This window comes from Mastomys coucha, unplaced genomic scaffold, assembly GCF_008632895.1.
Source record: "Mastomys coucha isolate ucsf_1 unplaced genomic scaffold, UCSF_Mcou_1 pScaffold8, whole genome shotgun sequence".
Classification (NCBI taxonomy): Eukaryota; Metazoa; Chordata; class Mammalia; order Rodentia; family Muridae; genus Mastomys; species Mastomys coucha.
This window is the reverse complement of record NW_022196914.1, coordinates 79901080-79922549: the sequence shown is the minus strand read 5'-3', so window position 1 is coordinate 79922549 and position 21470 is coordinate 79901080. Positions and strand designations below refer to the sequence as shown.

Sequence of the window (21470 nt, the reverse complement as noted above, 5' to 3'; positions counted from 1 at the left end):
GTAGACCAGGCTGGCCTCAAACTCAGAAATTCGCCTGCTTCTGCCTCCCAAGTGCTGGGATTAAAGGCATGTGCCACCACTGCCTGGCCATTAAATATCTTTAATCTGTTTACCTCTTTGAACACAAGATTTAGCTCCATTCCACTTCCTGGTGTCCCTTTAACCATTGAGCCATATATTTTGTACTTTTTTTTCTTTCTCAGCTTGCTACATTTGATCAAAATATTCTTTATAAGAGTGAACCACAGGCCAGAATCTATGCTAGGCTGTTTTGAGATTTCTTTTGTTGATAGAATTAATCTAAATTTCATTACTTTACCTTCAGGTAGACTCTTCAGACTAGGGCAAAAAGTAGCTACATTCTTCAACAAAATTATCACAAGCACGGTCTCTAGGTAACATACTAAAATTCCTCAAATCTATTGCTTTCCTAGTCCAAAGTCCCCAAATCCACATTCCTCCAACCCAAAGCATGGCCAGGCCTATTATTAGTAATACCCCAATCCCTGGAACCAACTTCTGTTAGGGTTTTATTGCTGTGAAGAGACATCATAACCAAAGCAACTCTTATAAAGGCAAACATTTAATTTGGGCTGGCTTATTTCAGAGGTTTAATCCATTATCATCATGGCAGGAAGCATGGCAGTGTGCTGACAGACATGGTGCTGGAGGAGCTGAGAGTTCTAAATCTTGATCAAAGGCAGACAGTAGGAGACTGTGTTCCACACTGGGCAAACCTTGAGCATAGAAGGCCTGAATGTCCTTCCCCCATAGTGCCACACTTTCTCCCACAAGACCATACCTCCTAATAATGCCACTCCGTATGGCTAAGCATTCAAACACATGAATCTATGGGGGCACAAACTTATTCAAACTACCATAGAGGGAAACTCAGTTGAGAAAATGCCTCGACTGAGGCATTTTCAATGACACAGCTATAAGGTATTTTCTTAATTAGTGATTGATGTGGGAGGGCCCAGCCCATTGTAGGTGGTGCTGTCCATGGGCTGGTAATCCTGTGTTCTATAAAAAGGCAGACTGAGCAAGCCATTATGAGCAAGTCAGTAGGCAGCACTCCTCAGTGGCCTTTGCTTTAGCTCCTGCCTATAGATTCCTGCTGTTTGTGAGTTACTGCCCTCATTGCTTTTGATGATAAACTGTTTGTTATATGGAACAGTCAATGAGATTAACCCTTTTCTCCCCAAGTTGCTTTTGGTCATGGTATTTCATTACAGCAGTAGTAACCCTAACTAAGACATGCATCAATTCTACATTCTCACCTAAGATGTTTCTTTTACTAAATCTTGATTCCTGATACAGTAACTCTTCGTGAACTTTATTCTTCACTACTTTACTATCCTTGGTATTTTATTCTTTACATATATTTTAGGTACCTCTTGTCTTGGATCTATTTATAGGTATCTAATAAGCTTTATTCTATTCTGAATGCTCCTTCTTTAGAGATAGGCTCTTACTACATAACCCAGGCTGATCTCGAACTTTTCAATTCTCTTGCCTCAATCTTCTGAGTGCTAGGATTACAGGCACGTGTCACAACCTCTGGTTGAATAGGGTTTGAAAATATACCTGTAAAGATAATTAATTATTTTTATGTATAAGAAGGCAATACATGAGCTACAGGGAACCAGAGGCAGGGGATCTTAAGCTCATGGCCAGTCTGAGCTATGCAGCAACACACAAACACACACACACACACACACACACACACACACATTTTAACTTGCTACTTGCTAGCTGCCTTGAACCAGTTAATACACAATCTTTAAGTTAATATGATTTATTTTTTCTCCCTGGTGTAACTGGGATAATTATACTTGGTCATAATTTATTCATTTTATTTATTCTTTTGTGTTTTGTTGTTTGAAATTGCACCTGTGTTCATAAATTAGTTAATACTTTTATTGATTAATATTATCCTTGGGACACTTGAGTATTAAGATTATATTCATGTCAATGATGCACTGGACAGCTTTCTCTGATTTTTCATTTTTAATTCTTTAGAAATGTTTGTATAAGGATTATTTGTTTCTTCAATTTTTGGTAAAATCTCCAAAAACATTAGGGCTTGTGTGTAAAGGAAAGATGCTTAAGTCTGATTTATTTTAAAATTATTGGATATTTATATATTTTTAAATTATCTTAAAATACTCACTGATGGGCTGAGTGGTAGATCCCTTGCCTGGGTATGTGTGTAAAGCCCCAGGTTCAATCTCCAACACTGTTTCCAGAACAACGACATACACTTACTGATATTTGCAAAGAAATTGTGCTTCTATCCACAACTTAAAATTTATTATTACAAAGTTAGATAGTTACCTCACTGCGTTAGTACTATTATAATGTATAATTAATAAATTGTTTTATGGTTGAATGCTGTTTGAAGACACAATCCCTATCCAAAATAATAAACATTTATAACCTTGATTTGCTTAGACACTAAAAGATGCATTAAACTCATGGTGTTTTTATTTAAAATACACACAGAGAGAACAACAAAAAAAAGTTGAGGTCTCATTAACCTGGAACAATTAAGTTGGAGGAAACCAGCATGACGTTTTACGTGTCTGCCCTGCTGGCTTCACCTCAGTCCTGCTGCTCTGCTCCAGTCCGGCCGCCCTGGAGTTGGAAAGGCTGGCAAGGGGGATGCCAAGGGCAGTAGCCAGACGCCCAGCGGGAAAGCAGAGGACAGGACAGTCGGGTGTCAGCAGCTAGAAGCGGTGTCGCTCGTTACTGTAGGGACACCCTGCACTCCTGTGGACCCTCCAGGAGCCACCAGCCCGTGCTTCCTAGTTGGGGAACCCGCACAAGGCGGCCCCAGAGCTACCCAGGGGCGCGAAAGTAGGCGGAGGTGCGCATGCGCATCCCCATGCTGCCGCCGCCTCTCCGGCCTAACTCAAGCTGGTTTTCTCTAGCCCATCGTGAATCCGTGGGGGTGGGGGTGGGGGTTGTCGTGTTTTCCTCTCGCAGTTTTGTTCACTTTTGGAACAAATCACTGGGAATTGTATTTTCAAATGCACAAGTGCAGTCCTGCTGGGAAGTTGGGAGCTTGGTGCGTCAGGAATACACTGGTCATATGGTCTACGGTCGTATTTAAGTACTTTTTTTAAAGCGGGATTTTTTTTTTAAAGTGTGACTAATAAAATACACATTTAAGTAAAAACAGAATCTAACCTTTCTGTGCCAGCACTCTGCTCACCTGCCTCATCAGGTATGTGCCCTGTGTAAATTTTTGTATTCCTATCCCCATCCCAGCTTTTTGCTGAAGCCCTACCTTTTTTATGTTAACATTGCTACACTAACCTTCTTTTGTTCAGTATTTGCTTTATTTATATTTATTTAATTTATTTATTTACATTAGTTTCATTTAAGGGAAGGATTCGGGGGATCAAATGTACCCACTTGCCTTCTAAGCACCCTGTGCTTGGGGAACCACACCCAGCCTTCTGTCTTAAATTTTACTTTTAGTTTTTTAAAGCCAGGGTCTCACAGCGTAGCTGTTGACATCAGGGCCTCCAAAACCTGTGATGTCACATAGGCAGGCTTCACAGACCTGCTACCAAGGCAACACCACCATATTCCCAAAATCCATTGGGCTCACCTCCCACCTTTATCTGTGGCCACTACGTCACTATATGTATATATGGGGAACGCTCCTCTCTCTCTCTCTCTCTCTCTCTCTCTCTCTCTCTCTCTCTCTCTCTCTCTCTCTCTCTCTCTCTCTCTCCTCTCTCTTTCTCTCTCTCTCTGTCTTCTGTCTTTCTTCCTCCTCTTTTCTCTTTCTGTTATTACCCCCCCACCCCCCATTAAACCTCTTACACGTGGAACTGTTTGGGCCTAGTGTGGCATGTCCTGACTGAGCCGCCATTCTAAGACATCAGTAGCCACACCTGGTCTGGAACTATTTATTCTAGGTTGGCCTCTAACTCCTGAGATCAGCTTGCCTCTGCCTCCTGTCTATTAAGAATAAAGGCGTACATTTTCACACTCACTTATGTTACATTTAAAAGTCATCCTTTTCTGTGCTTTATAAATTTCCCTTCTGGTGGGTTGGTAAGTTGGGTTTTTTTTGTTTTTTGTTTTTTGTTTTTTGTTTTTTGAGACAGGGTTTCTCTGTATAGCCCTGGCTGTCCTGGAACTCACTCTGTAGACCAGGCTGGCCTCGAACTCAGAAATCTGCCTGCCTCTGCCTCCCAAGTGCTGGGATTAAAGCTGTGCACCATCAATGTCCAGCCGGGTTGGTACATTTTGCACTTTTCCTTTGTTGTCCCTGAAGCTGCAGCAACACAGCACCCAGGAACATGATTGAAATGCCGTATGATGCCTACAATTCCAGCATTTGCAGAGTGTCTATTGATGTGATGAAATGCTATGACCAAAAGTAACTTGGGGAAGAAGGGATTTATTTTAGCTTACAACTCTCAGGTCACACTCCATCACTGAAGGAAGTCAGGGCAGGAACTGAAGCAGAGGCTGTGGAGGAACATTGCTTGTTCCCACTGCTCATTCAGCCTTCTTTCTTATGCACCCCAAGACTACCTGCCAAGAGATGACACTGCCCACAGTGGGCAGAACCCCTGTGCATCAATCGTTAAGGAAAAGTCCTGTAGACTCACCCACCTACAGTATGATGGAGGCATTTTCTCAACTGAAGCTCCCTCTTCCTAGTTGGGCCTGACTTATGTTAAGTGGACAAAAGCCTAACTGATACAGAATGTAAAGATAGGACCAGGAGTTAAAAGCCAGCTTCATTTTTCTTGCAGTAGCACAGAGATCCACAATTGGACAAGGTGCAGAATAGAGAATGGGGTGGAACGTCTGCTGGAGAGCAAGGAGAGAAAACAGATGCACCAGGAGGATGGAGGAATTGGAGCCCTGAAAAGGGAGTCTGAAGAGCCAGATCAATAATAATATACAAAGGTCATGGGATGGGGCTGGTAGGTCCCAGATCAGCACAGAAGGTAAGGATAGATCATTTAATTGCTCAGCTATTGAGGTGCAGTATTAAATCTTGGTTTCTCTGTGCAGTTAGTTAGGGGACTAACATAAGATAAAGAAATACAGCCACTAGATTAATTCACTGTTTACGTTTTTATTAATACTAATTCAGGGCTGGAGAGATGGCTCAGCGGTTAAGAATTCTGACTGTTCCTCCAGAGGTCCTGTGTTCAATTCCCAGCAACCATGTGGTGGCTCACAAGTATCTGTAATGGGATCTGATGCCCTCTTCTGGTGTGTCTGAAGACAGCTTACAGTGTACTCGTATTAAATAAATAAATAGATAGATAGATAGATAGATAGATAGATAGATAGATAAGATTCTTAAATAGATCTTTAAAAAAATAAAAGAATAATTTATTAACAGTTTAACGTCACCATGAAACAACCTATAGTCACCTGGGAAGAGGAAATCTCAAATGAGGGGTTGCCTGCATCAGACTGGCCTGGAGCCATGTCTGTGAGAGATTGTCTCGCAAGATGATTGATGGGAGAAGGCCCAGCCCACTGTGGTTGACATCATGTAACCCTGCACTGTATTAAAATAAAATATAGCTGAACCTGAGCTAGAGGATGATCCAGTCAAGTAGTATTCCTCCATAGTTTCTGTTTCCAAATTCCTTTCTTGAGTTCCTGCCTGACCTCCCTCAGTGGGAAACAGGGACTTGGAATATATGAGGAAACAGCTCCTTTCCTCCACCAGGCAGCTTCTGGTCAGTGTTTCATCGAACCAAAGATTCAACCTAGCACAGTAAGTTAGAAACGTGCCCATCTAAAAGACCTCATAGGAGCAGGGACCACGTCACACAGGATGCCCACTACTGTTACTGAGTAGGCAAAAAGACTCATCAATTCGTGATGCACAGGGTTGCAATGCCCAAATCCCCTCCCTCATGCGTACCCTTGGAACCATGGAATATTTGGAAGAAGAAAGGGGATGGGAGGTTTCCTTTGCCCAGTGTCAAGATGTGGTACTTACAGAATAAACTCTTGAGAGTGGAATGGGCTTGAATTATTTTGTGTCTTAAAGAGGGGCCAGTGAGATGGCTCAATGAGTGAAGAGCTTGCCACACAAGCCTGGCAACCTGAGTTTAATCCCCAGAACCCACTCCACAGAATTCGTCCCCTGATCTCCAAATGCATGCCACGGCACAGGTAGCTGAGTGCTGACTCTATGCCAAACACCATATATGTGATCTCATTTAATCATGAGACTAAGTAAGGGAAATACTGTCTTATAGAAAAGAAACGAGCTTGAAGAAGCTAAGCAATTTCCCTAGTACTTGTAGTTAGAGTTTCTAGTCTTGGAATGCAAAGCTTATACATCTCAGTATGTCAGTGCTTCTCACACTGGATTCCATAGACCTCTGGAAAAGCCCAGCAGATGCTTTCCCATGATCTGTAAACTCTCCAGAGATTCAGTATGTCACTTCAGTGACCTTTTAACCAACACGCTCTGGTCTTCCAAAAGACCATGTTAGGAGAGCACTTTGAGGACATTTGAATCTGGCTGGCTTTGTGGTAATGCCAGTGAGTGTGGGGCAGTAGTCTGTGCAGGTAACCTGGTCCTGGTCAAGTAAGAGGTCTGGAACTCTGGAGACCCGGTGGGTGGTCATTTCCACCTGCTTGGGACAGAAGGTGTTCAGTCACGCCTCCTGGGTCCCTACCTCCTGTTTCAGTCACAACCCCACCTCAGCCTCCCACTGGAGAGGTGTGTGAAGCCTTCTTACATGCAAATAAAGATTCCCCAAATTCACAGACCAAACCAATGAGAAATACCTGCTGTTGAAATCTGAATCACCCCCAAATCTGTATACAAATCCTATCCTGGGAATTAGCAGTACTCAAAAGTTCTACTCCATCATCTGAGCCTTTTGTTCTAAGAGCTGTAACACTTGGAGAAGAGGTCTACTCTCCCGAAATGTGAAATGCAGCCTGAAGTTGCATCGCATTCCTCAGTGGCAGTCGGCCTCTCATCAGCAGCCTAGCCCAACCCGACTCAGTGCAGGGTGGCCCGGAGCAACTGAGCAGCCTGGAAGACGTGGCAGAGATGGAGGTAAGGCCAACTGCAGCGGTGACACACGACAGAAGCAACTTCTCCTCCCTGCCCATGCTCACTTCCCTTCCCCGGAGCTCTCATACAGGCCAGAGATCTCTGTGGAAAGCCTCTGGCACACAGGCCCACAAGTGAGGTTAGCAGGTGCACTAATATCGTCATTGTCTCAGTCCAATCAGAAAACAAAACAAAACAAAACAAGAGCTGAACATCGCAATGCATTGACACTAAGGGGAGCCAAGTTACTTCGTGGTGGTTCAGTCAGAAATAGATGAGGTGGAAGCACTTGTCACACTCTACCTGGCAGGACATGCCTCAGACCCACAGGCAAGCCACCTCTGCCCGGGGTGAAGGACTGGACTATTCACAGTAGTAATTTGACTTCCAGCCAAATGTTCTTAATGGTCAACATATTGACATCATCTTGGTTTTGTACTTGTCTTTAAATTTTGAACATTTTAGCATTGTACTAGAAGTGGTTCATAGAGTGCACAATTATACCTGGTTTTGTTTATACATGAAATAACAGTAAGATAATTTAAAACTCACTGCTGACAAGGGGCTTCCCTCCAGAGGAGTCCATACATTACTCATATTGCAAAAGGCTGCTATTCTATCACACTGTGTCCTTAACATAGAAGAGGATGTTTTAAAAACATACCTGTAGCTATGTTGTGGGAAATATTAAAAAATGGCACCATCCCATGCTATACCCAGCTACTCTCTGCTCCGGTGGTCTCAGTCTCGCTGCCCCCATGACTAGCCCCAGGTGGTGGTCTTCCTAGTTCCAGTCCACCTGCCTCAGAGCCACTGTACCTTCCTAGCCATCCGCCCCTTGCAGCTAGCTGTCACAAATCTCCTTAACCCAGAAAATCAAAACTCTTAAGGCTTATAATCATCAGTCAGTATTATATGTCAATAAATTCTCAATTCACAAGATGCCCACAAAATAATTTTAGAGCCAGTTGATAGTGATACAAGCTGCCCACCTAGATTAGACATGTTGTCTCAATTATTCTATCCTCTTGTGATATTCATAGCTACCTGTGGCTACATAAAGCCACACGGATAAAGTTTGTCCTCTTCTTCATCCATCTTCTCTCATCCTCCTCCTCCTCTTCCTCACCCTGTCTCTGAAACTCTTAGCTCTTCCTTCCTTTCCCCTGTCCAATCACTCGCTTCTTGTTGTATTAATATTTAAATTAATTGGGGGAAAATTCTGCTACATAGCTACATTAAATAGATGCAACTTTTAGGAACCAAAATACAACACTTAATTGATGATCTAGGATTGAGGAATATACAAACATGTTTTAACTACAGGGCACACCCAATAAGACTTGAAAGGGAGCAGGTCACCGGGCCCATTCTGTCCGACCTGTTAGGGACCACTGCTGATGAAATGGAAGAACTTTCCAAACACACACATATTTTGGTAATTCTTCCTACAAGTGACTTGTTAAGGTTGGTGTTTTGTCTTGTTTTGTTTTAAGCATCAACTATATAACATGTGTCCGTGTGATTCAGGAGCCATCTCTACTGTTGTGGGAAGCAGGCTTTACACATGGATGGAGCTAGACCTCATAACCTGCATCCTTTGCATACAAATGCAACCAGAGTCGAAGGACAGTTAGAGCAACCTGGAGCCAGGAAGATGGCTTGGTGGGTAAAGCACTTGCTGCTGAGGTTGACCTGAGTCTGAGCCCAAGGACTCACATGGTAGACGGAGAGAATTGAGTCCTACAAGCTTTCCTCTGACCTCCATATGGTTTCGTGGTGAGTGCGGTTAAACATAGATCCTAATGTAATAAATATTAAAAAACAAAAACAAAAAAATAAAACAAAACAAACAAACCAACAAAAACCAGTTAAGAGAACCTAACCTTAGATTGTGGAATTAGATAAGCTGGCTCAAGGTCATGGGTGGCAGGCATGCTCATGGGCTCTGTAAGGAGTTCCTGGTGCCAGCAGCCACATCAGCAGACAAATGGCGTGCTCTGCCTCTGGACAGAGTTCAAGGTTTTGGCTATGGATAAATTCACCGGCTTCCTGATTAATTCGGAACACTTTGGGAATGCCAGTTATTGAAGCATCAGGCTGAGCTAATAATCTGAGATGCATCAAGATCGTGGAACAGCATTGTCCCTGAAAGAACAAAATGTGTTTCCTAGTCTCAAACTGGCACCGGCCACTTCCTTGTCCCTTCCTCTAGACTGCTGCAATTGCCAAGGCCACCTGTCATCTTGTCTGCACTGCCATGTCTTCCTTGCTCAATTTGGCTCCGCCTCCCACCCCTGCCCCCACCCCTGTTCCAATCCAGAATCACTTAGTATTACCATAGGGCACCTTCCTGCAAACGGAAACTTACTGAAGAATTGGCATTGGGCCCTCATAGCTCCATAACTGTTCTCAGCTCAACTTTCATGTATTTTAACTCAGTATCACATAGGTTATTATTAGATTTTTATTTTATTATAACTATGATAATTATTATTTTGGTTTTTCTAAGACAGGCTTTCTTTGTATAGTTCTGGCTATCCTGAAACTAGCTCTGTAGACCACACTGGCCTCAAATTCACAGAGATCTACCTACCTCTGCCTGTGTCTTCTGGGTGCTGGGGTTAAAAACATGCACCCCCACTACCTGGCTAATTTTAGGTTTTTAAAAACTTAGTTTATGTGTGTTTGCTTGTGTTGTGTATGTGTGACCCATGTGCATCCAGTGCCTGAAAAGTCAGAAGAGGGTAGTGGATCCCCTGTAACTGGAGTTGCAGACAATTGAGAGCTACCATGTAGATGCCAGAAATGGAATCCAGTTCTCTGCAAGAGCTACTGACCCATCTCTCCACTTGACTACACATGCACATACACATACACATACACACACAGACACACACACAGACACACAGATACAGAGACACACACAGACACAGATATATACACAGACATACAACACACACACAGAGACACATACAGACACAGATACAGAGACACACACATACACACAGACATATACACAGACATACAACACACACACACACACAAAACACTTATTTTAAATAACAGAAGACCCTGCTGAACCACACGCTGGTAGTCTTAGCTCTTGAGTTATCCTCACTAGATGTGCTTTTCAGCCACCTTAGATGTTTAGATGTTTGTCTCTTACTCCTCTCTACCAAGACTCAGCCCCTGTGAGGGTCGGTGCTACAAGCCAGAGCCTCTCTCATTCTCTCTCCCCCACCCCAACCCACCCTTTCCTTCTCAGTAGGAGGGACAGCTGGAAACAGGTCAGGAAGCTGGAAGGAATTCATTTCAAAGTACTATGAAAAATGTATTTGGTAGAGTCATAGACATTGGGCATCCAACCTGAGCCAGTAAATATGAGAAACTTTGAAAATCCTGCAGGCACAATGGTGAATTTCTCTGAAGAGATATTACAAAATAAGATGAAAAGCTCCATGCCTTATCTTGTTAAAATAGACTGGTAGCAATGGGGAAGGCCAGATTTTCCCTCTTCTAACTCCCTTAAGCCCAGCACTTTGGTGGACTATATGGAAATCCTTAAGCAAATGCAGACAGGAGGCACACACTTAATAAGAGCACACAGCTCCAGGGGAGGGACAGAAGCTCATCTATTGCCACCAGTTGTAGCCAGGGTAAAGAACCACTGTGGCCAGGTCTGAGGTTTTTCTGTGAAGGGGCTTGAACCTGGGCTCATATGCATTCTAGGTAAGCTCTCTGAGCTACACCATTAGCTGTCAACTCTCACGTCAAAGGGAAGCTGTGCCAGGCAGTGGTGGCTCACGCCTTTAATCCCAGCACTTGGGAGGCAGAAGCAGGCAGATTTCTGAGTTCGAGGCCAGCCTGGTCTACAGAGTGAGTTCCAGGACAGCCAAGGCTCGAAAAAAACAAAAACAAACCAAACCAAAACAAAGGGAAGCTGTAAGACCAGTGTGTGTGTGTGTGTGTGTGTGTGTGCGTGCGCGCGCGCGCGCGCGCGCGCGCTCGCACTCGTGTGCATGCATGTGTGTAAAGGTGTGGTTGTGAAATTTGTTTTGAAAGTTTGGTGTGTGTATTTAAAAAGCAGTCTAGACAAACTTTATATCCCACCTGTTTGCTGGACTCAGAGTCTAACTAAAATGCAACTTAAGAAAAGACATCCGTAACTCTCCATATGCTGAGGGCATCTTTCTTTTTTATCCTTTAGGGAAATAATAGTCTGTAATCTATCTTCAGGAGGGCAGTCTCCTTAAACTTTCTATGGCCAGTGTTTGTGTCATAGTTCATCAACCTACATATTCCATTCATTAGTTAAGTGCTAGCAGGGTGTGGTGGCTTATGCCCATAATCCAAGCATTTAGCCTGAAGCAGAAGGATTGTCATGAGTTTGAGACTAGTATGTTAGAACATAATATGTTCTAGGCCATCCAGGGCTGCCATGTGAGATTCTGTAGTTGAGTGGTAGAGGAGGGTTCTGTAAATGCAGTAGTGATACAGGAGCAGGTTGCTTTCAGTCCAAATGCAGTTATGATCTCCACATAGTCACTACAAATGCACAGGCTAAATTATCTTAGTACACTTTGTATGGCTTGATCTCCCTGATCATGCTTTTAAGAAGGGGAAGTCTGATACCCAAGGCTAACTGCCTTGTGATAGCTTACCTGCTAACACTTTTTTTTCCTCTAGGGAAAAAAGTACACACACACACACACACACACACACATCCAAACATGTGCATGCAGAAGATACATGTATACACACACACACACACACACACACACACACACACACACACATACACACACACATGCACACCTGTTAAGAGAGCGGCTCTGTCCCATCTTCTAGCTGGTATTCTGTTAGCTAGTATTCTGTTAGTACCTGCATGGAATGGCTCATCACCAAACAGCCGATCAATATTCCAGGGCTAATGAGTTTCCCTCCGAGAGACTCCAGATCTTGAACCTGTGCTGTTCGCCAGATGATCGGACAGCAGTGGAAAAGTCTTACCCAAGAAAGATAGAAATTCCTTCCAGCTTGCTCTTTCCAGCCTCAATTTAGGAGGTATCCCCTCTTCCACTGGAGGCACAGGTGACTGGTGCCCCCAACTCACCTTCTGAGGTTCGAAAAGCCACACATACAGCCACAGCCATGAGGGTAAGCCCTGCTTGCTGCATTCCCACCTGACCCGCTGAGTCTGGCAATGACTCAGGTGAGGCTGTGGGATCAGGAAGTAAATCGAAAGGTGTCCTTGGGTGCTTAAGTAGGCCAGGTCGCCCCACCCTGGGAGGTTCTCACCTTTCTTAATGCCAGGTTCCGGGCTGGCAGTTAATGCCCAGCCTGCTGTGTGCTCACATTGCCAGAGACTGGACAGCATCTGTGGCCATATGCCAGCTGACGAGGTCCTTAAGAGTTGGTAGTATTCATCAGAACCATTTGAAAACCACTAAAAACCTAGCAGTCTATATGAACACATCTGCCAACCTCCATCTACACTCCGGAGTTTTAGGGTAGGAGCATCTTTTGAATTTTCATAATAGCTTCATGGATGATTCTGATGGGCATGTCTGTTGAGAATCATTGCTAAAATTTTTTTTTTTAATTTAGGGGTTTGAAACAGGGAGTTTTAGGTGACAAGGGTGATACGTCATAAAAATTATCTGCATAGGAACATAAGAGAATATTCATGAGGACTCAGTGTGCAGTCAGATTTTCGGAAAGGCTCAGGAAAGGGTGAGGAGCAGTATGAAGAAGGAGGGTTGACAGGCAAGAGGATGAAGCTGAGGAGGAGGAACAATGTTCGTGTTGTAGCACAAAGGGTAACTGTGGCTAACAAAAATAAACTGCATATTTCAAAAAAGCTAGCAGAGAAGATTAGAATGTTCCCAACACAAGGAAAGAGTGAAGATAGTCCCAGCTACTTGAAATCTCACACTGTACCCAACAACATCATTTTATGTTAATTAAATATACACGTATTTTCTTAAAGATTTATTTGTTTATTTTATGTGTATGAGTACACTGTAGCTGTATAGATGGCCATGAGCCATCATGTAGCTGCTGGGAATTGAACTCAGGACGGTCCCGCTCCGGGCATAATACACTGTAGCTGTCTTCAGATGCACCAGAAGAGGGCATCAGATCTCATTACAGGTGGTTGTGAGTCACCATGTGGTTGCTGGGATCCAAACTCAGGACCTTCAGAAGAGCAGTCAGTGCTCTTACCCGCTGAGCCATCTCACCAGCCCCTACACATATATTTTAGCTAGGGTTTTCATTGTGCTGTGAACAGATACCATGACCAAGGCAACTCTTATAAGGACCACATTTAATTAGGCCTGGCTTACAGGTTCAGAGGTTCAGTCCATTATCATCAAGGTGGGAAGCATGGCAGCATCTAGGCAGACACGGTGCTGGAGGAGCTGAGAGTTCTACATGTTGATCCAGCTGCAGCCAGGAGAGAGGACTGGCATCTTCAAATTGCTAGGAGGAAGTTCTCTCAAAGCCCACCCCCACAGTACACACTTCCTCCAACAAGGCCACACCTCCTAATAGTGCCACTCCCTGGGTCAAGCATACTCAAACCACCACAATACACACATATATTTAAAGACAGACCACACGGTGACTCACAACCACCCGTAATGAGATCTAAGCCCTCTTCTGGTGCGTCTGAAGACAGCTACAGTGTATTACGCTGGAGCAAGCAGGGCTGTCCTGTAATATTCATTCAATCAATGCCTGTTGTCATGTGTACTCTGGGTAAAATGACCTTATAAAGGTTTCTGAATAGCTTATTTCACAAAACAAAAAGAGAACAGTGGAACTTACTCTATTCTTTGTATTGAAAATTTGTATTACAGATGCACTATTTCAAAACTCCTATCAACACTCAAATGTCCTAGGATAATTACCTATTCAACAACCCCACCCCCAACCCAACTCTCTTTCTGCATTAAGGCTCATTACCATTTAACCTATATCAGGTGTGAGTTCTAATTCATAGTGGATTTGTTCTAACAGAGCAAGGTTTCATTTTAGAAACTTGTCTCCAAATACGGCATACTGCTGACTTACTTAATAAAATGTTTTTTATTATCTCTATGTCATGTTATATTGTACCAACTGTAGAAAATTTGGGACATGTAAAAAAGTATACAGTCAAACCAAAGATCTTGTTCCTTCTCAGCTACACAAGGCTGCTTTTGTGGCTTCTCAGGTTGACGTTGAGAGCAGGGGACAGAGAGCACTTTTTAGCTTTGCCCTGTCATGAACAGCTCTGCTTTTGGTAACTCTATGTTTTCAGAAACTTGTTATCCCCTAAAAATACATCCTTTGTAACTTATAAATATGTGTGTACATCAAGATTTACATTTTAGAGAGATATGCAAAAATCTACTAACCAGATGGCCAACTTCTAACCCCTTATCTGATGCCATTGCATTTAAACAAAAACCAATCCATTGTGATTCCTCTTTAATGATTGGTTTGTATATCTTTCTAACATTTTGTGTGTATTTAAAAAAAAATTTTTTTTTCGAGACAGGGTTTCTCTGTGTGGCCCTGGCTGCCCTGGAACTCACTCTGTACACCAAGCTGGCCTCAAACTCAGAAATCTGCCTGCCTCTGCCTCCCAAGTGCTGGGATTAAAGGTGTGCGCCACCACCACCCCAGCTTTAAAACATATTTTATTTTTACAAAAAGAGAGTGCCTCTTGTTTTGTGATTATTATTTTCTTTCTGTTAACAGGTCAGGAATAAGTCTCCATGGCCCTTTCTGTAGTTTTTTACCTTTTTAATATTTTTTTATTTTAGTTTTTCAAGAAAGGGTTTCTCTGTATAGCCCTAAAAAAGAGCTGTGAACTTTTTTGTTTTGTTTTTTAAAGATTTTTATTATACTCATGTGAGTACACTGTAGCTCTTTTCAGATATACCAGAAGAGGGCATCAACTTTTATTACAGATGGTTGTGAGTCACCATATGGGGATTGAACTCAGGACTTCTTGAAGCAGTCAGTGCTCTTAACTGCAGAGCCATCACTCCAGCCCCACTTTTCCCCTTTCAATGGTTTTACAGTATTAAGTCACAGGCCTGACTGGTCACAGGTGCCTAGAAATGAACTCCGGTCTTCTGCAAAAGCAGTACATGTTCTTAACCACTGAGCCATGGTTCATGTAACCCAAGTTGGTCTGGAACTGGCCCTTGAGCTTCTGATCATCTGGGTTCATCTCCAAAGGAGTGGGATTACAGGTGTGCACCACCACACCCAACCAAAATACACTCGTTTGTGTTATTTTGTTGATTGTTTTAACTGATGAATATTCAGATAGCTTGGTTGTGTTCTTTCTCTGGTGTGGATTATTATTGAAATAATTTTTAGCTGGGCATGGTGGCATATGCCTTTAGTCTTAGAACTCAAGAGGCAGAGACAGGCAGGTCTTTGTGAGTTTGAAGCCAGCCTGGTCTGCAGAGGGAGTTCCAGGGTAGCCAGGAGTGCATGGAGAAACCCTGACTTGAAAAGCAAAAATTAAAAAAAAAAAAAGTTGCTGGAAATCAAATTCCCAGCCTTGAGTATGCTAGGCAAATGCTCTATTACTGAGCTTGTCTCCCGGCTCCCATAATGCATATTATGATTCCAGCAACAAGAGGGCAGTCAGTCTTGCAACTTGTGTCTGCTCATTTCAGCATTTTTAAAAAATGAATTCTTAGACATGGGAATTCTCTAGGGCTAGGGAAATGGTCCAGTGGGTGAAAGTGCTTCTCATACAAGGACTTGGGTTTGGATCTCAGAGCCCATGTGCAGTGGGTATTAATAATCACATCTTGGAGCACTTCCACTGCCACATGAGGGAGTAGAAAAATCCTGAGACCTGAGAGCCCGGTAACCTAGTGGAGACAGAAGTTAACAACAGACCTGTCGTAGACCATGTGGAAGAATAACATCCAAGGTAGACCTCTGAATGTATGCCCGTATGAATAGCTTTTAATATAAATTGCTAACTTATCCTAACTAATCCTGCAAAAGCCCCTGCTCAACCTCCCTCCTCCGATAGGCTGAGCTCAGGAGGGCCAGGACATGTTACCATGTTCCTCCATATAGCCAATGCCTTGACCAGTGCTCATCAAATAATGGGTGCTGTGTGTTTGTTGAATGGACTATGAGCTGAATAACTAAAATAAGCAGGTTTTCCTGCGTGAGGAAAACCACCGCAGGAGGCCTGAATCTGAATGGTTTTCAACTGGCACCATTGGCCTCCTCTAGTTGCCATTTTACTGGCAATAACACTTTAAAATTCATTTCTCCTCAGGGATTATTTTCTATTTTATAGTAAAAACAGAAAGTGCATATTAGAGGAGGATTAAGGGCTTATAGATTGAATCGGGGCAAGGGGGCAAGGGGGCAAGGGGGCAAGGGGTAAGGGGGTAAAGGGGCAAGGGTGATATTTCAGAAAATGGTATTCTCCAGATACACTATCTGGCCTTTTCCAGCTAAGGCAGCTTTCAAACTGTGTTTCATGGTTTATGCTCTAATGAAATGTGTGATGAGAATGGGCATATAAAATGCCAAAGCAAACAGGAACGCATGAAGGACTAATCGTGGGGACAAAGTCTGAGCCTGGAGCAGTAAGAAGGGAATTTCCCTCCTGCAGAAATTCCTGGTTAACACTCCAGCTGCCTGACTGGCGGGAACACTTTATATTGTTGTTATTCTTAGCATTTCTGCTTCCCAGAACCCTGGATATTCTTACTTCATCCTGATGTCACCCTGTTCTATCTTATTATGGTACTGAGGCACAGGAGTCAACAAGCCAGGAAGCAGAATGTACATTGTGGGGCTATCAGCTAGTAGCAAGAAAAGCAAATTAAGAGTGACCAGTTATTAATGTATCTTGCAGATCATAACTAAAAACAGTAAATGACTGATGCAAAGTTCGTACTGTGCAGTGCTCGTAAGAACTTAATACAGCTAGCCTGGGGTACACTGTAGTACAGTCAGTGTTTCACATCAGGGAAAACTGGACCCTTCATTGACTGACTTTGAAACAGCTAATTGCCTGTATGTAAAAGGACAAAGTTGAAGCATTAAAATCTAATGTACTACATATTTAAAGAAGTGTGGCTTGTTTTAAAGTTGTAGACCAGGGAAACTCTTTTCACGGGAAACAAGATTCAGAAGCCACAAAAGAAACAAAATATTTTAGCATTCAAGGGTCTGGAGAGATGGCTCCATAGTTAAGAGCTTTTGCTCTTCTTGCAAAGGACCTGGTTTTGGTCCCCAGAATCCACATGATGGTGCTCAGTCAACATCTGTAACACTAGGCTCAGGGGATTCAATGCCATCTTCTTGCTGCCTCAAGAACCAGACACCCATGCGGTGCATATACCTGCAGGCAAGCACTCATACACATTAAATTTTAAAAATGACCTTTCCAAAATACCCAATCCCATTGTTGAGGCTCTGTTACCCCAAAGTGAAGGGAGACCTCCAAGCCAACTCAGCAGCTGCTTCTGCTGCCCGGCTGTCTGCCTCATTCTCCAGGAAAACAAGCTTCGGACTCCAGAATTGCTCTTTTCTGAGACAGGTCTCAGAAACTAGGCCCTTCCCCAAAGCCAGCTGTGATATTTGAAATTCCTGCCCTTCTCTCCTTCCCACTAGATTCTGCCAGAACAATCCTGCCCCATGCCCCCTGTCACACAGAAGTCAAGAAGGACCTGAGCATTGATTGTCCTTGACAGACTCTGCGGGACAGTTAGCATTAGACCTTGCTCCTTTAGCATAATTATACATCTTCATGACTGTGCAGTTTGAACCTAGGCACAGAAGTGATTTGTTTACCCAGTGTCTAAGGTCTTCGGTGTGGACATCCTTCTGCATCCGAAACTGTCTAATGATGGCGTGCTTGTCTTGTTTTCCTGCCTCTTGCTATGGAGTGTTGGCCTTGACTCTGCTGAGCAGGAGAAGCTCCCATCCTTTTTCATTCCTATACCATGAAGGGAAAAACTTAGATAAAAGGGGAACGGTGCAGGTATGTAAGGACATCTCGTATGTCCACATGAAAGAAGTGAATGTCTCAAAAGAAAAATGACTATACATATAAACAGATAATTCAGAAATAATAAGGGTGCACTGGCTGGTCTTGGGTATCAACTTGACACAAGCTAGAACCATCAGAGAGGAAGGAGTCTCAGTTGAGGAAATGTCTCTGTAAGATGCAACAAGATATTTTTCTCAATTAGAGATCAATGTGGGAAGGCCCAGCCCATTGTGGGTGGTGTCATCCCTGGGCTGGTGCTCCTGGATTCTATAAAAAGCAGGCTGAATAAGCCAAGTGAAGCAAGCCAGTAAGCAGTACCCCTCCATGGCCTCTGTATAAGCTCTTGCCTCCAGGTTCCTGCCCTGTTTTGAGTTCCTGTCCTGACTTCCTTCAGTGATGTACAGTGATATGGGAGTGTAAGCCAAATAAACCCTTGGTTTTTTTTGGTCATGGTGTTTTCATCACAGCAATAGAAACCCTAACTGAGACAGAGGGCTTATGAATACCTATAAAGTTAAGTAAACACCAGTTTGAAGGGGAACCAGGTTCAACACTGAGACAATTGTAGAAAAACCGAACCAAAACCAAAACCAAAACCTGTCAATTAGCTGTGAATGGTTATGTTTACAGAGGACTCTGCACAATCAAGGGACTTTTAAAGTTTCTCAGGAGTAAGTACTTTCCCACTGTTATGTACACACACATACACACACACACACACACACACACACACAGAGAGAGAGAGAGAGAGAGAGAGAGAGAGAGAGAGAGAGAGAGAGAGGAGAGAGAGAGTTATATAGCAACTATTCTGCTCTTTAGGCTTCATTTAGCAGCAACCAAATAGTCTTTCCTTTCTGTGCATGATGTCACCCTTTCTGACTCAAGAACACAAGCAAGGCTCAGATCAACTTAAATGAATATGAATAAAAAAGGTTCATGACCTTAGAGGAGGGCTTTCTTTGAACATTTCTGCAGAGATCCAAGGAGGACCACCTTATGGTGGTGCTAGGCTCCATCTGACATCCTCCTCCTGGGCAACTCTGGGCCTTATAGGCTGCACTGCCAGCATTAACAGTGCTCCAGGGCATATAATTCAGCGTCTTGCAAAGTGAAGCATAGAATGCTTTGTTTTCCTTTCTGTTATCATCATTACTCCTGCAGAGTAAAGAAACACCAGGCAAGGCAGATGATGGTGGCACATCCCAGAAGTCCCAGCACTTGGGAGGCAGAGGCAGGTGGATCTCTGTGAATCTGAGGCCAGCCTGGTCTGCAGAGGGAGTTTCAGGACAGCCAGGGCTACACAGAGAAACCCTATCTTAAAGGGGAAAAAAAAGGAAGGAAAAAAGACAGACAGACAGTCAGACAGACAGACAGACCAGGGGATACTGATGACAATACCTTGGAATTATTCAAAGTACAAATAAACTCTGGTGGCTAATTATTAAAAGGAATTTCTCTTTTGGAAGAACACTGTTACAGTTTGCTCCCTTACAGTGGGCCTTTTCTCCTCTTTTCTGTGGTGATCTTAGAAACAAGTGTCAAGTTTGAAATTAGATCTGCTAAGCTGGAGTTCTGTTGCCTGAACTCTGCTGGGGCCTCAAATAAATCCATGAGCAGGTTTTCCTTCTGTACGAAGAAAAAGCCATGCCTCCAACAGAACAGGATGAAAATCTATAACTATTTCAAGTTTTATCTTGAAATTTGGCCTGGACCTATGTAGATGAGGCTGGGCTTGAACTCACAGAGATCCATCTGTCTCTGTCTACCAAGAGCTGGGATTAAAGGCACATGCCACCATGCCCAGTCTTCAAGTTTTATCCTTTTGTGTATGAATATAAGTCAAAATAATTAAGGAACTTCTCGGGTCAATGAAATTGCTGTGGACTTTCTAACTTGGGACACTTTGGTCTATTGCTAGAGTCTGATAAATGTCTGATTGTATGCTGGATAATAGAGGTAGCTGTCTGTGCACAACCGAGGCATTGAATGCAATGAGAAAGCAATAGCTGATCAAAGATTTCTGCCCACTAGGATGAACAGTACTAACATCTGAGTTTGGAGTGTCAGGAGATGGTCTTAGGCCAAACACCTATAGGCTGAAAGTTCACTTATAGTAGGAAATGGAAATACTCTCACTGAATATAAAAGCATACTTGCTGATTATAAAGCATGATATAGGTAGACATTCCTCATCACCCACATGGCTTTCCAACTTCGGAGAGGACCACCATCATTTACTTCATTTGTTTAGTAACAGTTTTCTACATATACATATACACATGCACACCAGCTTTACAAAAATATCATACTGTTCTAACCATTGCTTTGATTTTTAAATACTTAAGATGGACATTTTTGCATAGATCATATGGATTGAGTCTATCTATTTAAATCTTTAGGCATTTATTTCAAGGTTTGCATACTAATTTGTTAGTGATCATTTAGTCAAAGACTGGTGAGTTCCTGCATGGTTTTTGCCTTCTCAAGTCGCCAACTGCCATCTCTTTCCTCTATGCTTACATGTTTAGCTCTTTACAGTAACTTCCTAGAATTGTAAATTCTGGGGAAAATGGCATGTACTTTTAAACACAGTAGCACATTTCCTTTGGCAACCACGAGGAGGTCTCTACACACCTCTCACCAATAGTGAGAATCACTAATCTTTTAGAAGCCTGCTAGGAGGGACTCAAAAACTACCTTTCAATTTTTTATTTTTAAATAACTATGTTGAACATCTTGGGATTTCCCTTTAAATGATTATTTCCATAATGTAATATCTGACATAAACCCTTCTTGGTGTAGAAGTAAAAAGTGTCCCAGCCACACGGTGTTTCTAAATTTATTTCAAAACTACATTCATATCCACCTCTTCCCTGTTTACAGACTCCATCAGAATTAAGTTCAGCATGTGTTTAGTTATGAGACATATCACACACAGGGAAGTACTAGTTAATAAATTCTGTCTGCCCTACATTCATGTACCTTGACATCTATAAAAGCCACAAAATATACAAAGCAATGGGCACTGCCTGCCAACGGAGCACACTCAATGGCTTTCAGTTCTGTAGCGAGACCCAGCTGTACACACAGGGAAGAAACCAGCACAGTTCTTAAGTGTTTGCTTACTGAACCCCACAGCAAGGTCCCTAAACCAGTCATCAGTGAGACCATCAAGTTGGAAGATGCCGCTGATTTCTAATTTGTGGGCAGACTTCTTATAATATTTACATTTTATCACATTATCATAGCTGTAATTATATTAAATATGGATAGGCTGACAAATTTACCTTTGAGGGAGAATTTACTATGCACTGTGACATATATAATTATTTATACGTACAAGGCCATCACACTCAAGTACAG

General features: G+C 42.9%; 1 protein-coding gene across 1 annotated transcript in view; it reads right to left on the bottom strand.

Annotated features, from left to right (window-relative positions):
* Positions 1 to 12300, bottom strand: part of Ccl28 (C-C motif chemokine ligand 28) — a 28894-nt gene extending 16594 nt beyond the window's left edge. The window contains exon 1 of the mRNA XM_031359928.1: positions 12186 to 12300. Within this exon, the coding sequence (XP_031215788.1) occupies positions 12186 to 12249 (64 nt within the window). The 5' untranslated portion in view covers positions 12250 to 12300. The remainder of the gene's footprint in view (positions 1 to 12185) is intronic.
* Between the last annotated feature and the right edge of the window lie 9170 nt (positions 12301 to 21470).